Below are 23,731 nucleotides of genomic sequence, written 5' to 3'. Positions count from 1 at the left end.
AGTTCCCGTTTTTTGAGAAAGAAAATTGCCTTTTTGTGTGAACTGAGAGCTGCTGAGGCATGAAATAAAATTGTAAAATGTTTAAAATTTCAGAGATCCAAAGGGAGATTATGCAATTAGTGTAACGTGAACAAAACATGATTTAAGCCTGCCTTAACCTATCTGTTACACCAGATAGACAGTAGACCATATTTTTCAATTAAGAACAATTGAATATGCATTTAAAGTTCAGGAGGCTTCAGCTTCTTTCCCATTCTCTTAAAGCATAAAATTCTGTCCTATACCACAGATTAAAATATAAAAAAATATTGTGCTGCCATAAAGAAGACAATAAAGTAAATACCCTTACTTCCAAGAAAAACAACAATGTCTTTGTCGCTTCAAATGTCATGAAAATGAGTTACAGTATTAAATGCAACAGCAAACCTTTCCAAACTCCAAATTATCATACTAAGGTCCACTTTATCACATTATGAATTATGATTCATTATCACAGATCAAGGCTATTAGAACTGTTGCCTTGCAGCTAGAAGGTCCAGGGTTTACATGTTCTCCCCATGCATGTGTGGACTCTCTCCATGTTATTTGGGTTGCTTCCACATTTCAAAAAGTCCTACAACTTGTGAGATACAAATGTATTCTGTGTTTTTTGTTGTGCTCTGTGATGGACTGCTGATCTGTGCAAGGTATATCCTGAGAGAGTTAAAAATCAGTTCAGTTGAAGTACACTTTTTATCCCACATGGTGGCAGCCTTGATCCGTGATTCTCTGAGTATTATTCTCCACAACAGTCCAAGAGCGTCAAGCCACATTCCTCTCCAGTGAACAGTTCAATAAATTAAGCCAGAACGTCTTCACTTCCATACTTCCTTCATCCAAAAGATAAATCTGATGTAGTTACTTACATAAGTTTCCTCAAAGATACAACAAAGACATAAAAAGGTGTAGACTGGAAGAATCCCTTAATAGCTTTCGTTTTTCTTCGCAATGAATCTAAGTGTGTCCCTAATCATTCTATAACGTATTTTTCTTTGATATTCATTTCTAGACATGAGTGTCTATAAACTGGATACCCTTTAACCTTTAGCATCATGTGCACTTTTAGGGAGGAAATAAATAAATATTTAATTTTCAGTCGTTCTCTTTTACATAAAAATATTTGGTATGGTAGCTATTAAAGATAATTTAGTAGCTACCATACCAAATAATTGATTTATTTTAACAAAATAACAACTTGAATAAATGTGTTTTATTATCAGCAGGTGGCGACGTAGAACGTTCCGTCCTACAACATCAACCACAGAAGAAGATTTTCTCCACTACAGCTAGCAAGCTAGCAGCTGCAAAGTTAACATTTTGCCCCTTTGTGAGTTTTTAAAATGCTTTTACACTCCGTGAGGCCATGGTTGCTTCGATGCAGGGTATTACCGCTGCCTTGTACACGGACTTACTACGCTGACAGAGTCGCTCGGCTCGGCTCTCAACCTGATAAACATTCCTCTGAATATCAGGTAGGTTAGCCTGTTGCTAAAGCCTGCTAGCTTAACTGGAGAAATAACGTTATGTTTGAGTTAAACCAGATGAGGATGAAACTCAGACTGGACAGATAGCAATAGTGTTTGCTAACACGCATAACTACCAAAACTGCATTCTATATGATTCATAATATATAGCAGAAACTGAATGTTATATGTCAGAAAGCCTAAAAGCTATGTTTAGGAACATTATTGTTACTAAAACAATTCCCCAAATTGAAAAGGGCTCAAATTTACATGAACTATATACTTTATATTTAATGTTTCGCAGAAACTTAAGCAAAATGTGTTTTTATCATTTAAAAAGAGTGTGCTGAATCCACCTGTAAACGTTGTTGAGGTTGCAGTTTAAATACCCGTATTAATTCTTAAGTTTACAATGGCAGTATTTCATCTGACATTGAGCTTGGTGTAGAGGTACAACACTGACACTAGATGTCACCAAAAGACACTTTTTCTTACTAAAGTATTACTCGAGATGTACCAGAAAATTTTATTTTATCTTTTAATTTCATTTTATTCTTGAACCTACGTCCTTGCTATTTCAGTTTTTTTTAGGAAAAAAAGTGCAGATGTGTACACCTCTTAAAACAACTCCAAATTCATATTGTGGAATAACATTATTCAATATTTTCATTTGCAAAAAGATGGATGCCTAGTAGTTGAATATCGTTGATGCTTTGCACTTTTTGGTCAAATTTTTTTCAATAACCAAATGTGTAAGTAACCTCTCAATCATGACCTCTTATTGCTCCACAATGGCACTGCGAGAGTCCTTACAAAAACAACAAGAGACCAGCATTTCAGTCTGGCTCTTAGGTTCTTGTTACTCAAAGAAAAGTTTAAAATCTCAGTAATGGTTTACAAAGCACTCACAAGTAAAAGCCCAGCCTACGCCTCTGATCTTCTTCAATTCTATAAACCACTAAGACCTTTAATATCGTCTGAATCAAACCTACTAACCATTCAAAGAGTCAGAAGAAAACATGCCGAAGCTGCCTTCAGTTTTTGTGCACCAAAAATATGAAATAAGCTCCCTGTTGACTGCAGGAATGGTCCCACCCTGAGATCTTTTAAAACAAGGTCAAAACACTTTTTATTTGCTGATTTGCTTTTGCCTACTTATTTATTTTCAAATCTCTCTAACCTTAATCTGTTTGGATGTACGCTGTTCTTTACTACGGATAAGCACTTTGAGTTTCCTTTGGCTGAAAATGCTTTATAAATATGATTACCTTGCCTTACGTTCACAGGAAAATTATGAGCGAATGAAAGTTTTGGTAGATCAACTGAGGGACCGGACAGAGAAAATCAAGTTTGGTGAGTACCAGGAAGAGAACAAACTGTGGTGAAAATTAGGCCTTCAGATGTACTGTGTTTGTGCATGGCTTTTGTTTCACACAGTGCATTGCAAAGTACGGAGCAAGAAAGTTTGGAATCACTTGCAAATTTCCTTTTTAATAAAAGAAAGAAGAAAACTTTTCGAGCATCTTGTTTTTTATATATTTTGTTTTGTTGTTTGAAATAAATATTCATTTATTCATATAAAATCAAGAATTGTCGATGACCATCATTTCCATTAAAATGTTATATTTTAATAGTCATAACTCACTAACACTGATCTTTCCCTGACCTGGTCTCTTGCTATATTTTCTATTCAGACTAATTTAATGTATGTTTCCTAGGAAACAGGAACATTTTCATCTGATCCCAAACCTTTTGTGCAGAACTGCGTTTAGTCTTCTACTAAAACCGCTTTGAGTTTAATAATAAGTTAAATTTTGTCTTGGGTACAAAAAAATAGCAACCTTAATTGACTTTTTTTTATTTAATTTGTTTCACTTTTATATTGCAATAAAAAGACACTTCAAAAACCTACAAAGTGTTGATTAATCTGATATGTTGTTATTTACTAAAGGTGGAGGAGAAAAAGCTAGAAAACTTCACACATCTCGAGGGAAGCTGTTGCCAAGAGAGCGCATAGATAGACTACTGGATCCAGGGTATTATCATCTGCCTACTAGTTCAATTTAAAATTGTTGGCTCACACGTAATTTGCGCAAAGTTAACCATTTAATTTTGTTGTGTTGGTTTCATTTTCTCATTTACACTTAGAAATCAGCTATGTTCTCCAGTGTTCAGCATCTGTTTCTTGTTTTTTGCAGGACTCCTTTTTTGGAATTTTCCCAGTTTGCAGGATATGAGTTGTATGGAAAAGAGGATGTTCCTGCCGGGGGGATGATTACTGGGATAGGACGGGTCTCAGGGTGAGTGCTGAAGCGTTTACGTAGATATTTTCCTTAATAAAAATAATGAACACAATAATTTGTTGACTGTTTAATGAAATAAGAAAAGCCCCAAGACATTGTGCAGTTTCCAAATGATTAATTTAACCAGCTTTGGTTTTTTCCTAGGGTGGAATGTGTTGTTGTTGCAAATGATGCCACCGTAAAAGGGGGAACATACTACCCAATTACAGTGAAAAAACACCTTCGTGCACAAGAAATTGCTCAGCAGAACCATTTGCCATGCATTTATTTGGGTACGTTTTCTTGATTTCAGTCAAAGCAATTAAACAATAAAAATGTCTTATACAAAAATGTCAAACACTTTTTTTTTCACTATTTAGTTAAGAATTGTATGTCGTATTCTGAAAATAATTGAGCTGGTGGTGGTGACTAACAAGAGGTGCACATACTTGTGCTGTTTTTTCCAAAATTTGATAGATGATCTAAATATTCAGATATTTATTGTTTGAATTCGCCCTCAGTGGATTCTGGAGGAGCCAATCTTCCCAGACAGGCCGATGTCTTTCCAGACCGCGATCACTTTGGACGCATTTTCTACAACCAGGCCAGGCTGTCTTCAGAAGGAATTGCACAGGTGAGGCTTTAAATATTGGATTTGACAAGTTAAAAATTAACAATGTTGAAATCACTCTTCTCTCTTTGTTTACCTTATTTGCATAGCCTGTTGGAAACCTACTCATTATGTTGCCATTTATGATAGTTTACAGTCTGCTGCAAGTCTTTGTATCTGCGTCTAGAGCACAGATGGATAAATTATGACTTTTCTTTTTGTTGTTCTAAAGGAAACATGATTTTTCTTGCAATACAGTTTTGAAGTAACAACATATATGTATGTAAAAACAGAGGAACAAACAAGGCAGCATGTTTTTTTTCCCCAAAACAGCAGGACTAAGCTCAGCAATAGCTTTTCAGTTATTGGATTCAGCTCTTTTCACCGAATCCATTAAAGAGAACCATTGAATGTTTGAGTCACCGTTCTGAATGGTCACTCATCAATAGTGTCTACAACCATTTCAGGTTTCACTTTTCATTCTGGGAGTTTTGTTTTTCATCCCCTAATAATACTTTCAAGGCTCTTTCTTTTCTGTCACGTAAGTTTCAAATATGTTCTCAAGATGTTTTTCATGCTCTTAGTTAGAAATGGTTTTTATAAAAGAAATATATTTCTTAGATTTGCATAGTAAGGCAGTGAGTGATTTTGCTTTTTTCGCTGGCTTCTTATAAATCTTTTCAAAGGAGAAAAATGTGGAGGAACAATAAGGTTAATCACAGTTACACATTATCAGCTTTTCTTTCTTGTTTATGTTTTTTGCCTGCTGAAAGTTAAAAAGTGTGTGAAAAATTATGCGCATTTGGGAATTATGTACTTTTGGAAGACTAAAAGTTTGATGTAAAAAGTTGAGCCAAAAGCTGTGAAATCTGAATTTTTTTTTGGGAAGACATTACTTTTAAGCAGTGTGTTGTGGATCATTTTTGTGATGCATCACATTTTAATAACGCACCAGTAAGTGAAACTTTCATAGAGAAAAATAATGCCGGAGTCGACAGTTTTTCAATGGGGGTATTTTTTTTTATTGTACTTCAAACAAGCTGGAAGGGATGTTTCTGTATTAGAAATGCTTCGGTGAAGATTTAACTTCCTATTTCTTTTTAGATTGCTGTTGTGATGGGCTCGTGCACGGCTGGAGGAGCATATGTTCCAGCAATGGCAGACGAGAGCATCATTGTGCGAAAGCAAGGAACAATTTTTCTCGGAGGACCTCCTCTGGTTGGAACATTTTTCATTTCCTTTCCGTTTTGCAAACATGAGATGAACTATGTGAATTGTTGCATCCTCTCATTGCATTGCATTTGATTTTGTAATTCCCACACCAGCTGGACAGAACGATTGAGCAGCTTTTGCATTTGCAAAACTGGAACTAGCGAGAGTTTGCGCAATTGGTTTAATTTACCAGAAAAAAAAAAAAAAAAAGATTTTTGCAGCAAAAACCTTCTGCATAGCCATGCTGGTTGGCATCTTTTAGTGAAATATATTGCATGTATTTAGGATAAAGATTCCCATAATAACAAATTTATATATTACACCATTCATACATACATTTTACTTCACCACATTTCTTGGGCTTTAGAATCTCAGGCACCAGAAATATACATTAGGTGGTCCTATTAAGTGCAGTTAGTCTATTCAATTGGACAAATGTATTATTAATATGAAGAGTGTGACTGCATGGCATTTGAAATGAAATCTCCTTTAAATTATTGCTTCCAAGAGATCCAGTGACATTGCTGCTCTGGACTTACTGGTACAAATTTATACATGTTCTGTACAAAATCTCCCGTTTTAGCAGACTGATATGAAATGAGCAACATGTCAAAGGCAGGCAATGGTGAAGGAGAGAAATGTCCAGCAACCAAAAAATTCTGTTATAAATGAATAAGAGGCATCGTCATTGGAGAGTTGTTGAACTGACTTATAAAGAAAAAATCATAGGAGATAGCGAAGGTTGGGAACCCATTTCTTTTTTCCACAATATAGAGAAGTAGAGGGCATGTTGAAGTTGATAAAACAGTATAAAGGTACACTCTACTGCATTCATCTAAGTTTAACAAAGACTTTTAAGTGAAACCTTTAAGAAGATGTCCTTTCCTATCTGTGCCTGTGCCCTTAAAGCATCCTGAATGTTTTCCAGTCTGATAGTGCGGTGCTGTTGTGCAGTTATGGAAAAATGACACTTCATCCGTTAAGACCTGAAGCACGCTGTGAGGAAATTGTTTTTCATTTCTCTCAGTAACTTTAACACCTGCTGTGTTATAGGAGTCATAATGAATGCAGCGTTGTGCAAGTTGCCCATATATGCTGCATCTGTTGGGCATGCCTCTGCAAGTGTGACCTTGACACCGTTTGCTTTTTGAGTTAGAAAACTGAATGGATGAAATAAATGCTGCTAATACGCTCTGGGGTAGTTCAAACCTTTATACCACAACTTCCTACTGGCTTATTCACTTTGTACCCGTCAGTCTAGTTTTCTGGGGAGTGAAGTGTTGTCTTGGTAATGAGATAACACCAAAGTCCTAAAACGTAGATATAATTGAATATTATTTGTTGATTGCTTTTTATATTAAACCATTAATTTCCATTAATTGTTTTTCTGATCTGCATTTGATTCAGTTGAATCTTATAAGATGTGACAGATTATTATCCAAAATAACTCTGAGTTACCTCTTGTGAATGGATATTATACTTTAGAGTTGCCTAACCACATTTTCTTGGGGACTATTTGTAGATTATACACAATTACTGTAAGTAATTTTACTTAAATGGACAAGATGGATAAAAGATCCTGTCCCAAAATACTGAACAAGTATCAAATGGTGATGGCAGAGAGGATAACTAGCATATGTGCAAATTATATATAAAAAAAAAAACTCTAAAAGAGGATCCAAAGTGTTTTTGATAACTTAAAATCTCTTAATTTACAAAATTAGCATATCTGCTGCATTAAAGGATGGAAAGCATTTCTGTGATTGTTTAATTTTCTGAACACTTCCTTCTTTTTTAGGTGAAAGCTGCCACTGGGGAAGAAGTATCTGCAGAAGATCTTGGTGGTGCTGATCTGCACTGCAAGTATGACTGCAGCATTTACAGTTACATTGGTTAAAATTGTTTTAGCCACTGCACATATTCCAGAGATGCAATTTCTAATTTCAGCTTAGTGTTAGTGTTCTGTTCCCTGATTGAAATTATTTGATAGCAAAAACAAATCGGATTGCATTGACGGCGGTATATTTCACCTGCTCTCGTCTTCATGATCATTTCTTAACTACTGATTTATATTCTATATTGGCTCCATTGTGATTGATTTGCTTCCAATTTCACAGAAAATCTGGCGTGACAGACCACTACGCTTTAGATGATAACCACGCACTCCATTTAGCTCGGAAGACGGTCCGAAGTCTCAACTACAGGAAGAACATTGAGGTCAATCCAATGATTAGTCTAATTGCTAATTACGGCCACCTAATTGTGCCTGAACTGCCTGTTACATCTGTGTCTACTTTATTTTTTTCAGGTTACTGTAGAACCCACCGAAGCCCCCCTTTTTCCCTCAGATGAGCTTTATGGGATAGTTGGAGATAACTTGAAACGCAACTTTGATGTCAGAGAGGTAATTGCCCAGCTACTTGCCAAACCTAATCAAGGGGGGTAAGCTTAATGTTTCAGACTGCACTTTAGAAAAGATAATCTTTGATGTGATGATTTATCTTTCAGGCGTTTGACTGTGTGATAGGTTTTCTTTGTTTTTGAGCTCTTACATGGGAATACATAATGAAGTAAAAATCATTCCTGAGCTCCTCTCTGAATGCTAATTAGATATTACTTAAGTCTGAATAGATTTCAATTTAATTAAAGGGAAGGAATAAAACAAATTATAACCACCACACACTGGTATGTATTTAAACTTAAGTAGGGCTGCAATTAACGATTATTTTAGAAATTAATTATTCTATTCTATTTATTCTGACAATTAGTATGATGAAAAAAACTTGGCACATTCTGTAGATTTCTTGTTTAACAATTTAAGCCTTTTTATACAATGTTGGAATACATTTAAATATAATTTTTTCCTTTTCCTTTTTTTTTTTACAGAACTTGAACTGAGTGAAACTATTTCTTTCACTTGAGGAGTTCTGAGTAGAACATATTTATAGACAAAGAAGGTTTTACTTTTGTCTTAACTGCAAAATGTATACATTTTTGTACAGTTTTGGCTAAATTACTAGTCTGTATTCTGCAGTTAACAATTACTTGATTACTGTTAGTTATTTCAAAAATTGATTCATTATGATTAATCTGATTACTCATTTCAGCACTAAACCTAAGCTTCACAAAGCCCCACAGACATGGCTTTAAAGGCTCAGAGTGAACAGTGTTGAGATGTCATGTTCAGGTGGTTTTCAGTTGATTATAGCTGCTTGGTATCAGTCACACTGTTTTCCTTCTCTGGCCTCTCCTGAGGCTCTGATACTTGATGTAGACTCAGGAGCAGAAATTATTGTTAACTCAAGCAATGCCACAACGTCTGTGGTGTAGAGCAGCATTGGCGGTCTGTTTAGGTATCGGGAACAACCAGCTGCTCCTTTTTATTTACAGGGCTCTTGTTTTTTATCAGGAACAGGCAGCCCAACACAGCATGCAGCCAAATCACTTTCATAAAGCAGGTTACGTAAAATTTGTGACATTATTGCCCAATGCAGCTCGGTGTTCTGCCTCAGGGCCTTGTTTTCTGACATTTCGTTACACACCTCTATGAGCTGATACATTCATTCGTTTGCAGGTTATTGCCAGAATTGTGGACGGCAGTAAATTTGATGAGTTCAAGGCATTTTATGGAGACACGCTTGTTACAGGTATACAGGCTGGTATTGTTTTCAATTTCTACAGTACAGGGTTTTTTTTTGTTTGTTTTGCCGTCAGCCTCACCTTTCAATATCTAATTTGTGCCTTTTGTAGGCTTCTCAAGAATCTTTGGATACCCTGTTGGAATCATTGGCAACAATGGAGTCTTGTTTTCAGAGTCTGCAAAAAAGGTACTTGTCCTTTGGAACTAAAAAAATAATACGAGTGTCACCCTGAAGAAAGAGCAATATAACATTCATGCATCCTGAAAATGTCAAGGACTTAAAACACAATCAAGTGGTTCAGGCTGACCTCGGAGATTCGCTGCTCACAAAGAATGCCAGTATATTTCTCTTGTATTTCAGAAGCTTTGGCATTCATACGTGCTTTGCATTGACCCTTCACTGTCGAGCTGCAGAGTTTCGCTCATAAAGTAACCTTTTAAATTCCACTTGTCTTCCAATAAGTCCTCTAAAAAGGCTATTATAATAGCATTAGAGTTTGAAACCACAGGACAATCATAATTGTCATTTTGCATGATTCAGTTAACTTGCAAGCCAATTTGCTTTGAGCAGAGCTGAACTTCATGGCAGGATTAAAAAAAGATGAGTCAAATCTGTTATAATACTCCAATGTGTTTTTTTTTTTCAAACAGGCTTTAAATTAAATTACAGGCTTTACTTGGGGAAAAAAAGATTTTCTTGATTCTATTTCTTTCTCTCGGGTCTCCTCGAGACAGGCTGTCTCATCAGAGTAATTACTGTCAAAAAAGGGCCGGCAGTGGTTCGTGTGGAGAAGGCATACTTGGAGAGCATATTCAACAAAAATCAATACATCACCTGGTTTTCAAGATTCATTTATGAGACACGCTGTCATTGCTTTAAACAGGCCTGGGCTTCAATTATACAAGGTGCTGGGTGATTGAAAAGCATATCTGTCAGGTATTTGTGCAGAGAAAGAGAAGAAAGGTCGATAGAAAGATGATCTTAGGCAAAGACTTACCACATAACTGCTTCTAATTGCCTGCTTTTTATTCCTTTCAACAAGTTGTTTGCGATTTTTAATGCAGGGAAATCTCCCTCACCAAATTAAGTCCTTAAAAGCATTTCCCCAAATAAAGCATTAGTGCTTAAAATTATAGCAGTGCAGCCTATATTTAGTTTGGCTCCTAAGGAGCTTCTAATTCTTCTGTTTTGATTTAAGCCTTTAATTCTTGATTTGAACCGACTGAATACTAGTAAATTCTGAACAAAAACACTTCCTCATTAGTGCAGCTTTTTTCAGTTTGAGCTATTTATATGTCAAATATAGAAGAATATTAACTTAAAAGTGATGCTAGTAGCTCAGTTTTCAGGGAACTTTCTGGTTTATTTTTGTGCGATTTCAAGCAAACTACTAAGTAAATGCAAGATGCACCACCTTTGTGTCCATCCATCTGTCTGGTTAACCCATCCCCCAATTAGTCCACCTATTTATTCATCTCTCCATCCCTCCATTCATCATCTATACATCTGTCTATATGTAATAATTGTTAAAAATGATAAGTAGGGGGAGAGAAGAGAGTTTTCAGTCTGGAAATGTCTGAAATTGTGACTAGAAAGATGCGTCTTAATCTTTAATAAAGTTGGTTGTGATGCAGACTCGTCAGTTTTAGAAGGGCTATTGTTCAGATAATACCTGAAAATAATTTTTTGTGTACCCATCAATCCTTGGACTTTATTTATCACTTGAGACGTACCGGTATATTTGATGCAGCATCTTATTTGAAACCTTTGTACTTATTTGTCCCTTGAGATGCCAAGACTTTTATCTTAATGTAATGAAGATGCATAGCTGAGATTTTACCTCTTGGCAGCTCTACTGTTAGTAATAACTAAAAAATTGATTTCTATTCAGGGAACCCATTTCATCGAATTATGCTGCCAAAGAAACATTCCTCTGATCTTCCTTCAAAACATAACAGGTTGGTGCAAATTTTTCCTTCTCTTTTGGAATATCGATGTGCTGTTTTGCAGTGGTGAACCATTCTTCTTTTTTTCCCCTTTGTCCTAAGGGTTCATGGTGGGAAGAGAGTATGAAGCAGGAGGTATTGCCAAAGATGGAGCTAAGATGGTCACTGCTGTTGCCTGTGCCAATGTGCCAAAGATGACGGTTATCATCGGAGGCTCCTACGGTGCAGGCAATTACGGCATGTGTGGAAGAGCGTACAGGTACGAAGGAGTCTCTTGCTGTTGGTGATTTGATACAGTAGCAAAAAACGTAAAAAATGTTCCCTTTCTTGTACTGGTTTCATATTCACAATGCCTCATTTACATATAAGTGGAAATGTTCCTTTCTTGTGAACAAAGACCTTCTTAGAATCACTTAAAGGCCAAAGACATTTTCAGTCATCTAAGTTTTCGCCACAGTTTGCTTTATTATTTTCTGTATTTGAGAATATGTTAATGTTTTCTTATTTATTCATTTATTTTTTGTTAATGTACCTAAGCTGTTAATTATTTCATCTTAGAAAACCTTCAAGAAAAAAGTAAGATAACTGGAGAATATAGTAATATAATTTCATATCTGATAAGTAGGTTTTTCTACAAATCATAAGTTTATCAACAATCATTGACATTCTACATACACAGTGGGCTTTATGTAACATTTTTACCTTCATAAAGATGCATTGTTTTTGAAGTGTTGACCTTCAAGTACAATTCTTGGACGATTGAGATTTTTAAAAAATATATTTTTTTAGAATCAATACAAAAGATTAATGAAGATCAGAAACAAAAAGGTAATGCAAAATCTATTTATTTTTTAGTAAACTCAATAATAGATCAAAACTAAATCTTGAAGGCAATAGTCATATAAAAAGAAAAGTTTTATGAATCAGAAACCAAAATCAAATAAAATTTTATAAATCTATTAAAATGAAGTACACAAACTGAAGAAAACTTGTTCCTTGTTACCAAGAGGACCACAAACATCACATGAAGAAAATGAGCCATGAAGCAGCTCTTCCAACTCAACCTGACAGGTCTCACACTGCTAAATGTTCATGGATCCACTTCCAGCTTTTTGCTCTGCCCAAGCATCTTCAGCTAACAAAACAGAGCCACAAACAAACCAACATCACTCAGGGCTTGGTGGAGAGTAAGTTGGTGTTAAACAGGGTTTCACCAATATTTTACTACAAAGGCAAAACAACAGCATGATTGAACTGCTGACATGTACATGATGTACATTCTTATATTGCTCCGCTTTAACTTTCTAAAGATCACTGAAACTGAGAATAATTCATTATGACACTTTTTCACTCGGTAACATTGTCCACTGCCAAGACTGTTGGTGTTATTTCAGTCTAATTGCACAAGATGCTGAAATTTCAATTAACTAATAATGATTTGATTTGACACCAGCTGATTTCTGATGTCAGGTTGGTAGGATGAGAACAGCGTACTCTAAACTAGAGTAAACAGGCTGTTTTTGTTGTTAAACACTTATTTTCAGAAACCCTTTTGCACCATCGTTCCACCTTATCAGCTCAGAAAATATGTTTCCATTAAGCCACCACCGTTTCCCATTTGGTACTTCACACCGACCAGAGGCAGCTCAGTGCAGCATGGGTTGGTGCCTCCTCACAGCAGTCTGTTGTCATGGAAATTAACTCCGACACAACTCTAGAACTCAAGTCTTTTGGTTTTGAAAATGTAGTGGCACTGTAAAACACTCGTCTAATGCCTCACAGTAGCAGCGTAAAAAATTTAACAAGGGAGAAACCACTCTAGCTGTAATTACTGTGGCAGCCAGCAGCTGTTTCCAGCTTCTGAATGACAGAACAGACTAAAACCGGCCTAACATGTCCTCAAAGACATTTCCTTTCAATCTGAAATTGTTATGACATTTTTATACATTTTTACTGCAACATAATGTTGGATTTAGGATGCTGATTTCACAACAGGAATTTTTAGGAATTAAAAAAAAAAAAAAAAACTTCTTGGGAATTAAATACTATTTTAATCTGAAATGCAGAAAATACACTTAATGCAATGTTTTAAGACAAGGCATTTAAAATATCAGCTGTTTGTTAGACTTGTATTTCATGCAATCTAGTTTTTGTTTTTATCATTTAGTATATGTCCAAAACATATCAACATTCTCTACTTTTAATATCAACGAGGTCTTTTAATTCTCCTTTAAATGGAGTTATATAAGCACCATTTATTTATGCTCTCTAAGCCAATATTTAGCTTAATGTTTGTTGTTTAATGCAGCAAAAAATAATTTAGAAAGCCATTGAGATGTTCTAGTAAAGCCATCAAGATACTGCAAACAAGTTGTTTCTGTGGGGGGTCTGTGCATGGAATGAAGTATTATTTGTTTTAATCAAAGCAATTGCTATGTATCTGTTGTGAATGAAGTTAAGTTTTGTTTTCATTACAAATTACATTTTTTTTGGTGACATTTAGCAGCATTAGCCACAGTGCTAATCACAAACACTGTCAGCTTTCAAGTGTTTCATTCAGGAAAACTGGACAGACTGTGATCTTGCAGATTAGCAACTAGTTATATACACCATTCAACAACAATTAGAAAGTGTAGCTAAGGGTAACCTATTTTTTGTTATCCTATTGAAACATATGCGAAATATGTTTCGCATATTTGTAAATAAACAATTTTCAGTTTTTGTTAGGTGATGACTCAGAGTGTTATTTTACTAAAAAGACCCCGATTACATTTATATATATATATTTTTTTTTTCCTCACAGCCCCCGATTCCTCTACATGTGGCCCAATTCAAGAATCTCTGTGATGGGGGGTGAGCAGGCGGCGACAGTCCTGGCCACCATCACTAAAGATCAGAGGACACGTGAAGGAAAGGAGGTAATACCTTGACATAAATCTGCCCTTTTCTGGGCAGCCATAAATTGCCTGTGGTTGATTTGCTGCCAAAAGAATAAACATTATGAAAGGCACATTTCTTCCAGTGATGGTAAATCACACCAGAATAAAATTATATCAGCGTTAAGTGAAACTGTGATCCCTTATCCAGAACAGTGCAGACATTAAGTGGCTGTAATTAAATTGTCTCAGGTTTGCTGTTATAGGTGTATTAACAGTGCATTAATTGCTTCACAATGACACATCTGTGCCGTGGAAACTGGCAATTTAATGATGTGTAAGCCATCTGAACGAAAAAAAAAAAAACAGAAACTGTAGAGTGTATTTTGTGAAGTTCTTTTATAGCTCTGACTCTTAGTTGAACCTGAGTGAAGAACAAATGCATGTCAGAAGTTTTGCTGAAACTGACTAAACTCACTAAAATATTCATATACTTTGAATCTGTCTGCATTTTGTCACGTTACAAGAAACTTTAGTAAGAGAGTGTATTATAAGTATTATCCTGGCAACCTGCTAGGCTTTACTTCCCCCAACCCCACCAGGCTAAGCTTTGCTTATTTTTATTTTTAGAAAAATAATAATGATACACAATATCAACATAATAAATAAATTAAAACAAATCGTTTAACTTTATAAAATTACTATTAAATAAGCTGGACTGCAAGCGTCTCTGTTGTGTTGAGCGTTTCACTGGCAGAGCAGTTATTCCTTAAAGATGGTTTGTAGTTGATGCATTTAAACGGCCACAAAGCCAGGAGCAAGGACCAATCACACTGCTGCTGGTGCCTCTGCTCCAGTTTTTCACAAATAACTGCTGTCTCAGTCTTACTTGATGTCAAGTTATATAGTCCATGACCGATAGAGCGATTAATAAAATGTCACATTTAACGTCATATATTAGCGCAAATATAGTAAAAATGCCTTATAAATGTTTATAAATTAGCACCACAAAATATGTGATGTTGATTGTAGAAAACCACAAAAACTATCACAAAATTCTGGATGGACTGATTAGTGTGAAAAGAAGTTCAATATTATGTTATTTTAAGAAACACTTATTGAATGCTGAAACTCCTATTTATTGATATTTTAACTATTTAATTGTTTTTATCAATACGTTCTGGCACAACAGGCTCTTTAAGAACATTCAGATTTTTGATCTGGCCTAAAATGGAAATGAGCTTGATGCCCCTGATATATGGAATAAAAACAAATGAATCATGGACTATTTTGAATCTCAACAAGAATAAAGAGTGAGATAGTTGGTGGTAGAATGATGTCCCACCACCAGCGAAGGAAGATTCTGTGAGTCACTGGTGATGAGGTCTGTGATGTCACTGGTGAAGCAGCCTGTGATGTCATCAACTGTATTTCTGTAACACAATTCTGCACATTTTGCATTGCTTGCAATATCACTGACCAGTTCAGAAGTACACAAAGCTCTTTTGAATTGATTGCCGATTTTAGTGTGTGTATTAGGAGAAAATGTCTCATCGTACGCCGAGATACCAGAGTGGAGTGATGGGGCCCCATCACTCCATGAGAAGGGGAGTCCAGCAAAACCCCCAAGGCAGGTTCCCTCCTGCACACCCGAATGCCTTACACAGGGAAATCCAACGACTGACCTCCCTTCTGGAAATGGAGAGAGTCAGAAGGTTTGAAGACGACCACAAACTGGCCCACCTGGAGGCAGAATTGGAAGAGACAAAAATCCAGTTAAAAAGGCAGAAAGCTCTCAAAGAACTGTATATCAACAAGAGCAAAGAAACGAGGGAAGTTAAGAGAGTAGAGAAGTTCATTGATCCAGAAGTCCTTAACGCTGCTGTTATTGCTTCCAAGGTTCACAATACTGGGAAATACAAGAAGAAGAAGGTCTTGCAACAAAACTTTGAGGAATTAAAGGTGGTCCACCTCCTCAGCCAGGAAGCATTTGAGTCTGAAATACTGGCTGAGAGAGAGAAAAGTAAGGCCCTCCAAGAAGAACTGGACGAACTCCAGACTTCCTTTGAGGAGCAGCGCTCTAAGTATGAAGCAGACGTCGCTCTGGTGAGGCAGGAGGCCGAGACACACAAGTTTTGTGAAGCGAGGCTTAGTGAGGAACAACGGCTCCTGAAGAATCTGAGAGCCAGACAGTATGATGTTTTTCAAGAAATGTCACGAAAGATTGCAGTCCTGCAAGAAAGCGAGAAACTTTTGCTGAAAGAATTGAATTGGATCAAATTTTTATACAATGAACTCATCTGGAAATATGAAAGCGATGTTTCTGGACTGAAACAAGACATGGAAACTTATCGGCAGGAGGTGAGCCAGGAGAGAGAGGCCAACTTAGAAAGAGCGAATGAGAATCTGCAGCTCATCATCAACCTGAGAGCTGAGAAGGAGGAGCTCTTCCAAAAAACGTCGAGACACATCACAATTCTGCAAAAGAGGGAGAAGTTCATGCAAAATGAACTTCATCAGGTTCACGTTTCACACAAGCACCTAAAAAGTAGGTATGAAACAGAAATTATGGAATTACAGCAGCAGGCTAAAACATATCAGCAGAAGATTAAGGAGCAAACTGCTCTTTCAAACAGAAAAAAGAAAGACGAAGAGCTTATCCGTAAAAGAAACCACTCTGTGCTGCAACAGCAAGTAGAAGATCTTCAGCTGCAGATAAACCAGGAGAGAAAAGCTCATCTGCAGAAAACAAAGGAGAATATGGCGCTTCTCGACGACATCAGAGCTACGGATGCCGTCCTTCATGAAAACATAACAAATGTGATAGAATTCCTGCAAGAGAAGGAAAAGGATGCGCAGGCTGAGTTGGAGAACGTGAAAGGTTTGTACCAAGAACTAAGCTGTCGGTACGAAACTGATGTCACTGCACTCAAACAACGAGCAGAAGACTATCAACAGGAGATAAGTCGTGTTAAAGATGAGTTGGAAAGAACAAAAGATCTATTGCTGCCCGAAACTCTGAGAACTGAGAAGGAAGATCAGAAACTCATCACAGTTTTCCAAGAGAAGGAGGAAGAAGACTCACAGAGCCAAGTCGACCCGGTTAAAGTTTTAAGTCGAGAGGTTTCTTCAGAGAAGGAACTCTCAGGAGAAACCTTATCAGGTTGTTCCAAGGATCCGGAATCCATGGAAGCAATCGAGATCCCTGCAGAAGCCATCCTGGAGGATTTGGGCAATCCATTTACACAAACCATGCAGGATGGGAAAAAGAAAACATCTAAATTTTCATTTTGGAAAAAGGTACGAAACACTCTCCGACTGAAGAAACCAAAAAGAAAAAAGAGTGAAGACAGTCAAGAACAGGTCTAATAATGATTTTGATATTTAGAGAAGGAGAAAACATGCAAGAGGGGAACCGATGACTGGAACCAACCGCATAGAGGTTGTAGGGTCTGTTTACGGGGCGTCATGCGACTCTCCAAGAGGAGGAAGAAGACTCACAGAGTTGTCTGCTGCCAAAACGAAAGTCGCATGGCCCCAAGAGGCCAAAGTTGTTTTTCCCCATTGACAAACTAGAAAATAGACCCAATTGAAAAAAACGTGGGCAGCACGGTGATGCAGAGGGTTAGCGCTGCGTCTTCACAGAGACGATCTGTGTGGAGTTTGCATGTTCTCCCTGTGTTTGCGTGGGTTTTCTCCGGGTGCTCCGGTTGCCTCCCACATCTCCTAAAACATGTAGGTCAGGTCAGTTGGTCACTGTAAATTGCCCCCAAAAAAGTTTTAGAAACTCCAAACACATGTGCAGTATTATTGTTAAACTTGTAAAATTAATTGAATTAGCCGTACGTTAGCCCTTTTCCCTTCGCTGTTGTGGTGGTAGACGGCTCAGTGCCGCAACGACACACACAGCTCAATTTTTATAGCAACGTATTGATTTAAGATTTAAAATTCTTCTTGTAATTACAATGGTTTCTGTTTATTTTCGCTGATTTAACACGTTTGGACTTATTCAGTCCGGACCGTGAAGAAGCCCAAACTTGTTATATCTGGTTTGTTTAGGTTTTATCAAAAATAAAAGGAACTCTGTGATCTTTCTTTCTGTTGGTCCTTAGTTAGAATAACGGATTCAGGGCAGCATAACAAACTTAACAAAACAGTGCCATTTAACATGGAAAAAATGTAGAAAAGGGAAAAAAGAAGAACAATCCATGAAAGTATGAAAACAGAGAATTAAATGAGAAATAATTTCTATTACAGGAAGAAATCAATTCTTAGATTAATACGTTGTAATGAATATAAAGTTTTTGTGTTGTTGAGCTTATGAGTTGTCTGCTGCTATAAAAGAGCTTTACACTAAGACTGCAAATTAGGTTTTGTTTAGGTTTAGGATGTCACTAATAGGTTTTGTTTGTCAACTTGGGTTTAATTTCCAGTCCTAGGGAATCTGCTGCATGTCATCCCCTTCTCTCTCCTCCATATTTCCTGTTCAACCACTCCTAAATAACAGCCTAAAAAACTTTATTAGAGCTTAAAAAAATACATTTCACCTCACAAGCTTACCACCATATTGTGCTCATTTTCTCATGTTAAAAAACAATCAAAAAAACAACTTTCTTTCTCTCTCTCTCATTTTCTGTATTTCTTACATAATTAATAGGTTGCTTAATATACATACTTACACACATACATGCACACGCACACACCTACACATCCCCTCCATGGGCTGCCACCTTATTGTGGTGGGAGGGGTTTGAGTGTCCCAGTGATCCTAGGAGTTATGCTGTTGGGGCTTCATGCCTCTGGTACGGCCACCCAATGCAGACAGGTCCTGGGTGAGGAACCAGACCAAGTGCAGCCCAAAGATCCCTAATGATGAATATGACCATTGGAAACAGTGGTTGTACTCGCCCGTAGATGAGGTCCCACCCTGGAGCTAGGCCTGGAGTTGGGGCACGTTGGCGAGCGCCTAGTGGCCGGGCTTTAACCCATGGAGCCCGACCGGACTCAGCCCGAAGAGAGCCTGTGGGTCACCACCTGTGGGTGTGAGATTGAGAAGTTCCAGCTAGAAATAGTCAGACTTACTTCAGTGCATGGCTCTGGTTCTGGAGCCAGATTTCTTGAAAGGGTTTGGATGTTCTCCCACTCTGGAGTTGCCCCTTGTGAGAGGCGCTAGGCAGGAGTGGCCATACTTGTTGCCTCCCATTTTGGTGCCTGTATGTTGGGGCGAACAAGAGGATAGCCTCTCCCTCTACCTACGGGTTTGGATCGGGTTCTGACTGTGCAGCAACACTTTATTTGATGGGTTGTGAATAAGACTGTCATGACACCGTCATAAACATGACATAACACCTGTCATGAACATGAGTAAGTTTTTATGAATATTCATGACTGTTGTCATAAAGTGTCATTTGATAAATCATGACACTTTTAAAACAAAGTTGATTTTATTCAAAATGTCTTTGTCATGACAACTTGTCATTAACCTAGACAAAAATGTCTTTATGACAACTTTACATTACCATTTGTGTTTACGCGCCAAACAGTTCAGATTACTTTAGTCATCCAGCTGCAGCAGCGCGCTAGGTAACATGCAGAGGTGCCAGCAGTATGATTGATCCGGCTTAAAATGCATAAACAATAAACCCATCTTCCATAAACATACCTTTTAGGAACAAATCTGCTCCGCCAGTGAAGAGCAACAGAGACGCTTCCAATCCAGCTATTAAAAAAAGACTCACAAAAAAGGTTTTATTTATTTATTATTATTATTTTCCTTAAAACATAAACAAGAAAGGCTTATCCTGGCGGTGGCGCTATTAAAGTATAGCAGGCCGACAGGCCTATAATACACTGGGGGAAACCCTGAAATGAAGTAGTGTCAATGCCAATTTTTGGTAACACTTTATTTGATGGGTTGTGAATAAGACTGTTATAACACTGTCATAAACATGACATAATACCTGTCATGAACATGAATAAGCCTTCATGAATATTTATGACTTGTCATAAAGTGTCATTTGGTAAATTATGACACTTTTAATACAAAGTTGACATTCGAAATGTCTTCGTTATGACAACTTGACATTAACCAAGAAATCATGGTCTGACAAATTTGTTATAAAAGTATTACTGATTGAACTTTAAAAATTATGTAGCTTTATGTTATTAAAAGTAAAGTTTAATCAGTAATACTTTTATAACAAATTTATGTCAGATCATGATTTCTTGGTTAATGTCAAGTTGTCATAACGAAGACATTTTGAATAAGGTCAACTTTGTATTAAGTGTCATAATTTACCAAATAACACTTTATAACAACAGTCATAAATATTCATGACAGGTGTTATGTCATGCTTATGATGGTGTCATAACAGTCTTATTCACAACCAGTCAAATAAAGTGTTGCCCAATTTCTTTTATTGTTAATGGTGTCAGCCAGCCACTATTATGCGCTCTTACCACAGCTAAGACTCACTTATAATCATCAGCAGACATTGAAGGTTATGAAATTCACCTTTGATGGAAATCTCAAATTGCTAAAGACTGGGAATTTGTAAGATGATGGTGCAGCAGAACACCAAATATGTGGAAGGTTTATATATATATATGTATTTTTTACAAAGTTTTTCATCTTTTAAGTTTGGTTGAATGTTTTGTTTGAAAGTTTTTCAGATCTACAGCTTGCCCTCTCATCCTTGAAGCTAAACTAAAAGCAGTGGGAAGCTGTTGCGTATGCTCAGGGTTTTTCATTATTATTATTTTTTTTTCTAGAAGAATTGGCTCAGTATTTCCAAGCGGATCAAGACCAGCATTTATGACAAATGAAAGGCTGTGTGCTTTCAGCTTTACATTTCATCTTCACCTTCAATAATTCAGACCAACCTTTAAAATGCCTCCAGCCGGGGCCTTCATTGCCCTGTTCTGTTCTCACAATTTATTCACAGTTCACAGCTGAACAAGAGGCAGCCATGAAGGAACCAATTGTCCGTCGGTTTGAAGAGGAAGGCAGTCCATATTACTCCAGTGCCAGGTGAGATTTGGTCAGGGCACATCACATTTATAAGGCAGGAGTGTACTGAAAAAGAACCATGTACTCCACAATGGCTGCATTTATTTCTTTTTGTTTGGAAATTGAAGTATTCAAATAATGTTGGCGAGACAGATGTTGTAGAAGCTCTGATGATATTTGACAGAACTGCCTTGCTTTTCTTTATTTATTTTGAAATGTTTTCAGGACTTGGAATTCTGTTTTATCCTGGACTCAAGCAAGGCAGTCTGTTAATACATGAGAAGTGACGCAAGAATTTGTTTTATTTCCATTAAGCCGCCTGTTGCTTTTTTTTTCCCAATTACTTTTTGTTTAGTCCTGTGAGCATTGATCTGTGTGCATGTGAGACTGGAGCTTATCAAAAGAAGATTTTGTTATTTGAATCAATACATATGTTTTAAAATGGGCAGATTTAATATAACTTTTGAACATGTCTGTTCTTTTAATGTTTTTTTTATGAAGGCGTACAAGCCTTGCCTTTTGTGCTCTTTGTTTTAATCTGAGGCTGCCTGATGCTAACAAAGCCCCAGTAAAAAAAACAACAACACACAAATCAGTTCTCTCTTTTCCAGTAAGCTCTATATGTATAGATCAATAGGATTAAGAACATTTGGTTCAGACTGATTGGTTGGTTTTGGCTCCGCCTGAGGGAAAGCCTGGACTTTGTTGTTCTGTAAGATTCAAGTTTTGGCTATGAATAACTATAATTACTAAAGGCAACTATCTTTAAAACTGGTAATTTAGATAAAAATTAATAGGTGGGGGCATCACTCGATTTTTGAGAAAATTATTTTAAGGAATTAATATCGTATTGAGTTTGACTGAATTAGAAAATCAATAACCGCTGTGCATGTATGAGAACTGGCCAACAATGTAAGATTCTTGAATTTTACAGATTGTGGGATGATGGCATCATTGACCCTGCAGACACTCGTCTGGTTCTGGGACTGAGCCTCAGCGCAGCGCTCAATGCACCAACAAAGAAGACCCACTTTGGAGTGTTCAGGATGTAATGTTCATGTAGTTTCTGATGTAAATAGACATATCTTTGTAGTATAGATTGTAAAGTGTGGGCAACAGATTTCAAGAGGAGTCAGACCTTGGAGGAATTAAGGACGTAAGTAGTTCTCATTGTGGATTATTTCCCCAATGAAGTTGTGCCTTAAGTGTTACTGTTCCACTGTACAAACAACTGTTCTTGGAAACATTTTTTCTTGGTTGGATTATGTTTTTATCACTTACTTTAAATGACAATTAAAGAGATGAAAACCTAAAGTTTTAATTGTTTTGACCTCTTAATAGTGCAAGGAAACATTTCCTCATTAGGGGGCACTATTTAGCCAAAAATAATACGCTATACCTTGTTTAGTGAGACCCAAAGGGTCCTCATTTAATGCTTTCAATTGAGAAAAAGAGGAAATGAGGGGCTTGTATATGTATATGGCATCATATATTGTGGTGCAGTTTATGTAATTATTAAAGACTGCCTTTTTACAGTTTGGTATTATTTTACTGAGCAGTTTCACTCCCATGTGAACCAGTTCACCCTCACTCTCAGTTTTGCATCATTGGATTTACATGTTTGCATGGATTCAGCTGGTTAAAGTGCTTAACCAGAAGCCCTTCACGCTCTCTGTGAATGACGGTAGTTGATGCACTAGGGCTGTGGAGAGGCTCACCTTGGAGAGAGAAAGTAGAAATAACTGAGGGCATCATGTGGGCATGAGTTTATGTGTGTGCTGCCCACACCTCCCACTAGACCTTCATCTTCCTGCTCCAAATGTCACCGTAGGAGGCATTCCAAAATTTCACATCCTGGCTTCTCAAATTGTGGATGTTCAGCAGATACAGACAGAGCAGATATTTCAGAAAAGTCTTTAGCATCACAAAAGAAACGGACTGGAGCTGTGAGAAACATTGATTTGCTATAGGAAATTATAGCAATTCTGAATCCGTACAGTCTTTGTTGGAAATAGTTTCTGCCCCAGTCTGCAAAACGATCATTTAATGTGCATCTTCCAGGTCTCTAACAGAGCAGAGTTTGGATTTCAGTCTGTTCAGAATAATCTGGCAAGCCTTCGATCTGCTGCAGAGTGCTCTGCCTCCAAGGTTCACAGCCTTTCTTTGCTTATATTGGATTAAAAAGCAGTCAAGACAAATGGCCAGACACGTAGACGAGCACACTGAATAACAGTGATGTGTTAGATGGTTTATCTAAGAGAAAATAAAATGTCTTTGGGCAATTGAACAAAGATGAAACTAGTGAAAGAGATGAAAGTCAAGTGAGGCTCATCGAAGGCAACAGCGTAGCTGTGAGTGGCATCTCAATACATTAGACTGTCATCCAAAAGACGAGTTATATCGCTATGTCAAATCAAAAAGGAAAACTATTCATTATTCCGGGGGTGATATAAACTATTTGATTGTTTCGCTGAAGATGGCTAAGTCTGTTTCTCTAAAAATTAGAATATTACATAAGGCCAAATCTTATTCTATAACCCACACAATCATGGATAACACTTACTTTCTTAATATTTGTCCTACATACATTGACACTCTCCACAGAGAAAAAAAAAAGCCATTGTAAAAGAACATTAAGTTTTACAGAGTTCTG

General features: G+C 37.0%; 2 protein-coding genes across 2 annotated transcripts; both read left to right on the top strand.

The window, feature by feature from the left end:
* Positions 1–1,283: 1,283 nt before the first annotated feature.
* mccc2 (methylcrotonyl-CoA carboxylase subunit 2) lies at positions 1,284–22,613 on the top strand. Its single transcript, XM_015000508.2, has 17 exons — positions 1,284–1,511; positions 2,789–2,855; positions 3,454–3,538; positions 3,701–3,802; positions 3,950–4,077; positions 4,306–4,418; positions 5,499–5,612; positions 7,405–7,469; positions 7,724–7,823; positions 7,915–8,010; positions 9,181–9,253; positions 9,357–9,433; positions 11,139–11,205; positions 11,296–11,452; positions 13,997–14,111; positions 21,014–21,099; positions 22,013–22,613. The coding sequence occupies exons 1-17, from the start codon at positions 1,380–1,382 to the stop codon at positions 22,128–22,130; spliced, it is 1,695 nt and encodes a 564-aa protein (XP_014855994.2). The 5' UTR covers positions 1,284–1,379; the 3' UTR covers positions 22,131–22,613.
* LOC148157641 (uncharacterized) lies at positions 14,121–18,283 on the top strand. Its single transcript, XM_088008714.1, has one exon. The coding sequence runs from the start codon at positions 15,615–15,617 to the stop codon at positions 17,436–17,438; it is 1,824 nt and encodes a 607-aa protein (XP_087864840.1). The 5' UTR covers positions 14,121–15,614; the 3' UTR covers positions 17,439–18,283.
* Positions 22,614–23,731: the final 1,118 nt, after the last annotated feature.

The sequence above is a fragment of the Poecilia mexicana genome, unplaced genomic scaffold, assembly GCF_051168715.1.
Source record: "Poecilia mexicana isolate PSO_F unplaced genomic scaffold, ASM5116871v1 scaffold_9, whole genome shotgun sequence".
In the NCBI taxonomy this organism is placed as follows: domain Eukaryota; kingdom Metazoa; phylum Chordata; class Actinopteri; order Cyprinodontiformes; family Poeciliidae; genus Poecilia; species Poecilia mexicana.
This window is presented reverse-complemented; position numbering and strand designations above follow the sequence as displayed.

Bases quoted from the DNA above. Each gene is read 5' to 3' on its own strand.
- mccc2 (XM_015000508.2), top strand. From the start codon at position 1,380: ATGCTTTTACACTCCGTGAGGCCATGGTTGCTTCGATGCAGGGTATTA. The intron at 7,824-7,914 runs GTCAATCCAATG...TATTTTTTTCAG, and splicing joins ACTACAGGAAGAACATTGAG to GTTACTGTAGAACCCACCGA. The intron at 8,011-9,180 runs GTAATTGCCCAG...ATTCGTTTGCAG, and splicing joins GCAACTTTGATGTCAGAGAG to GTTATTGCCAGAATTGTGGA.
- LOC148157641 (XM_088008714.1), top strand. From the start codon at position 15,615: ATGTCTCATCGTACGCCGAGATACCAGAGTGGAGTGATGGGGCCCCAT.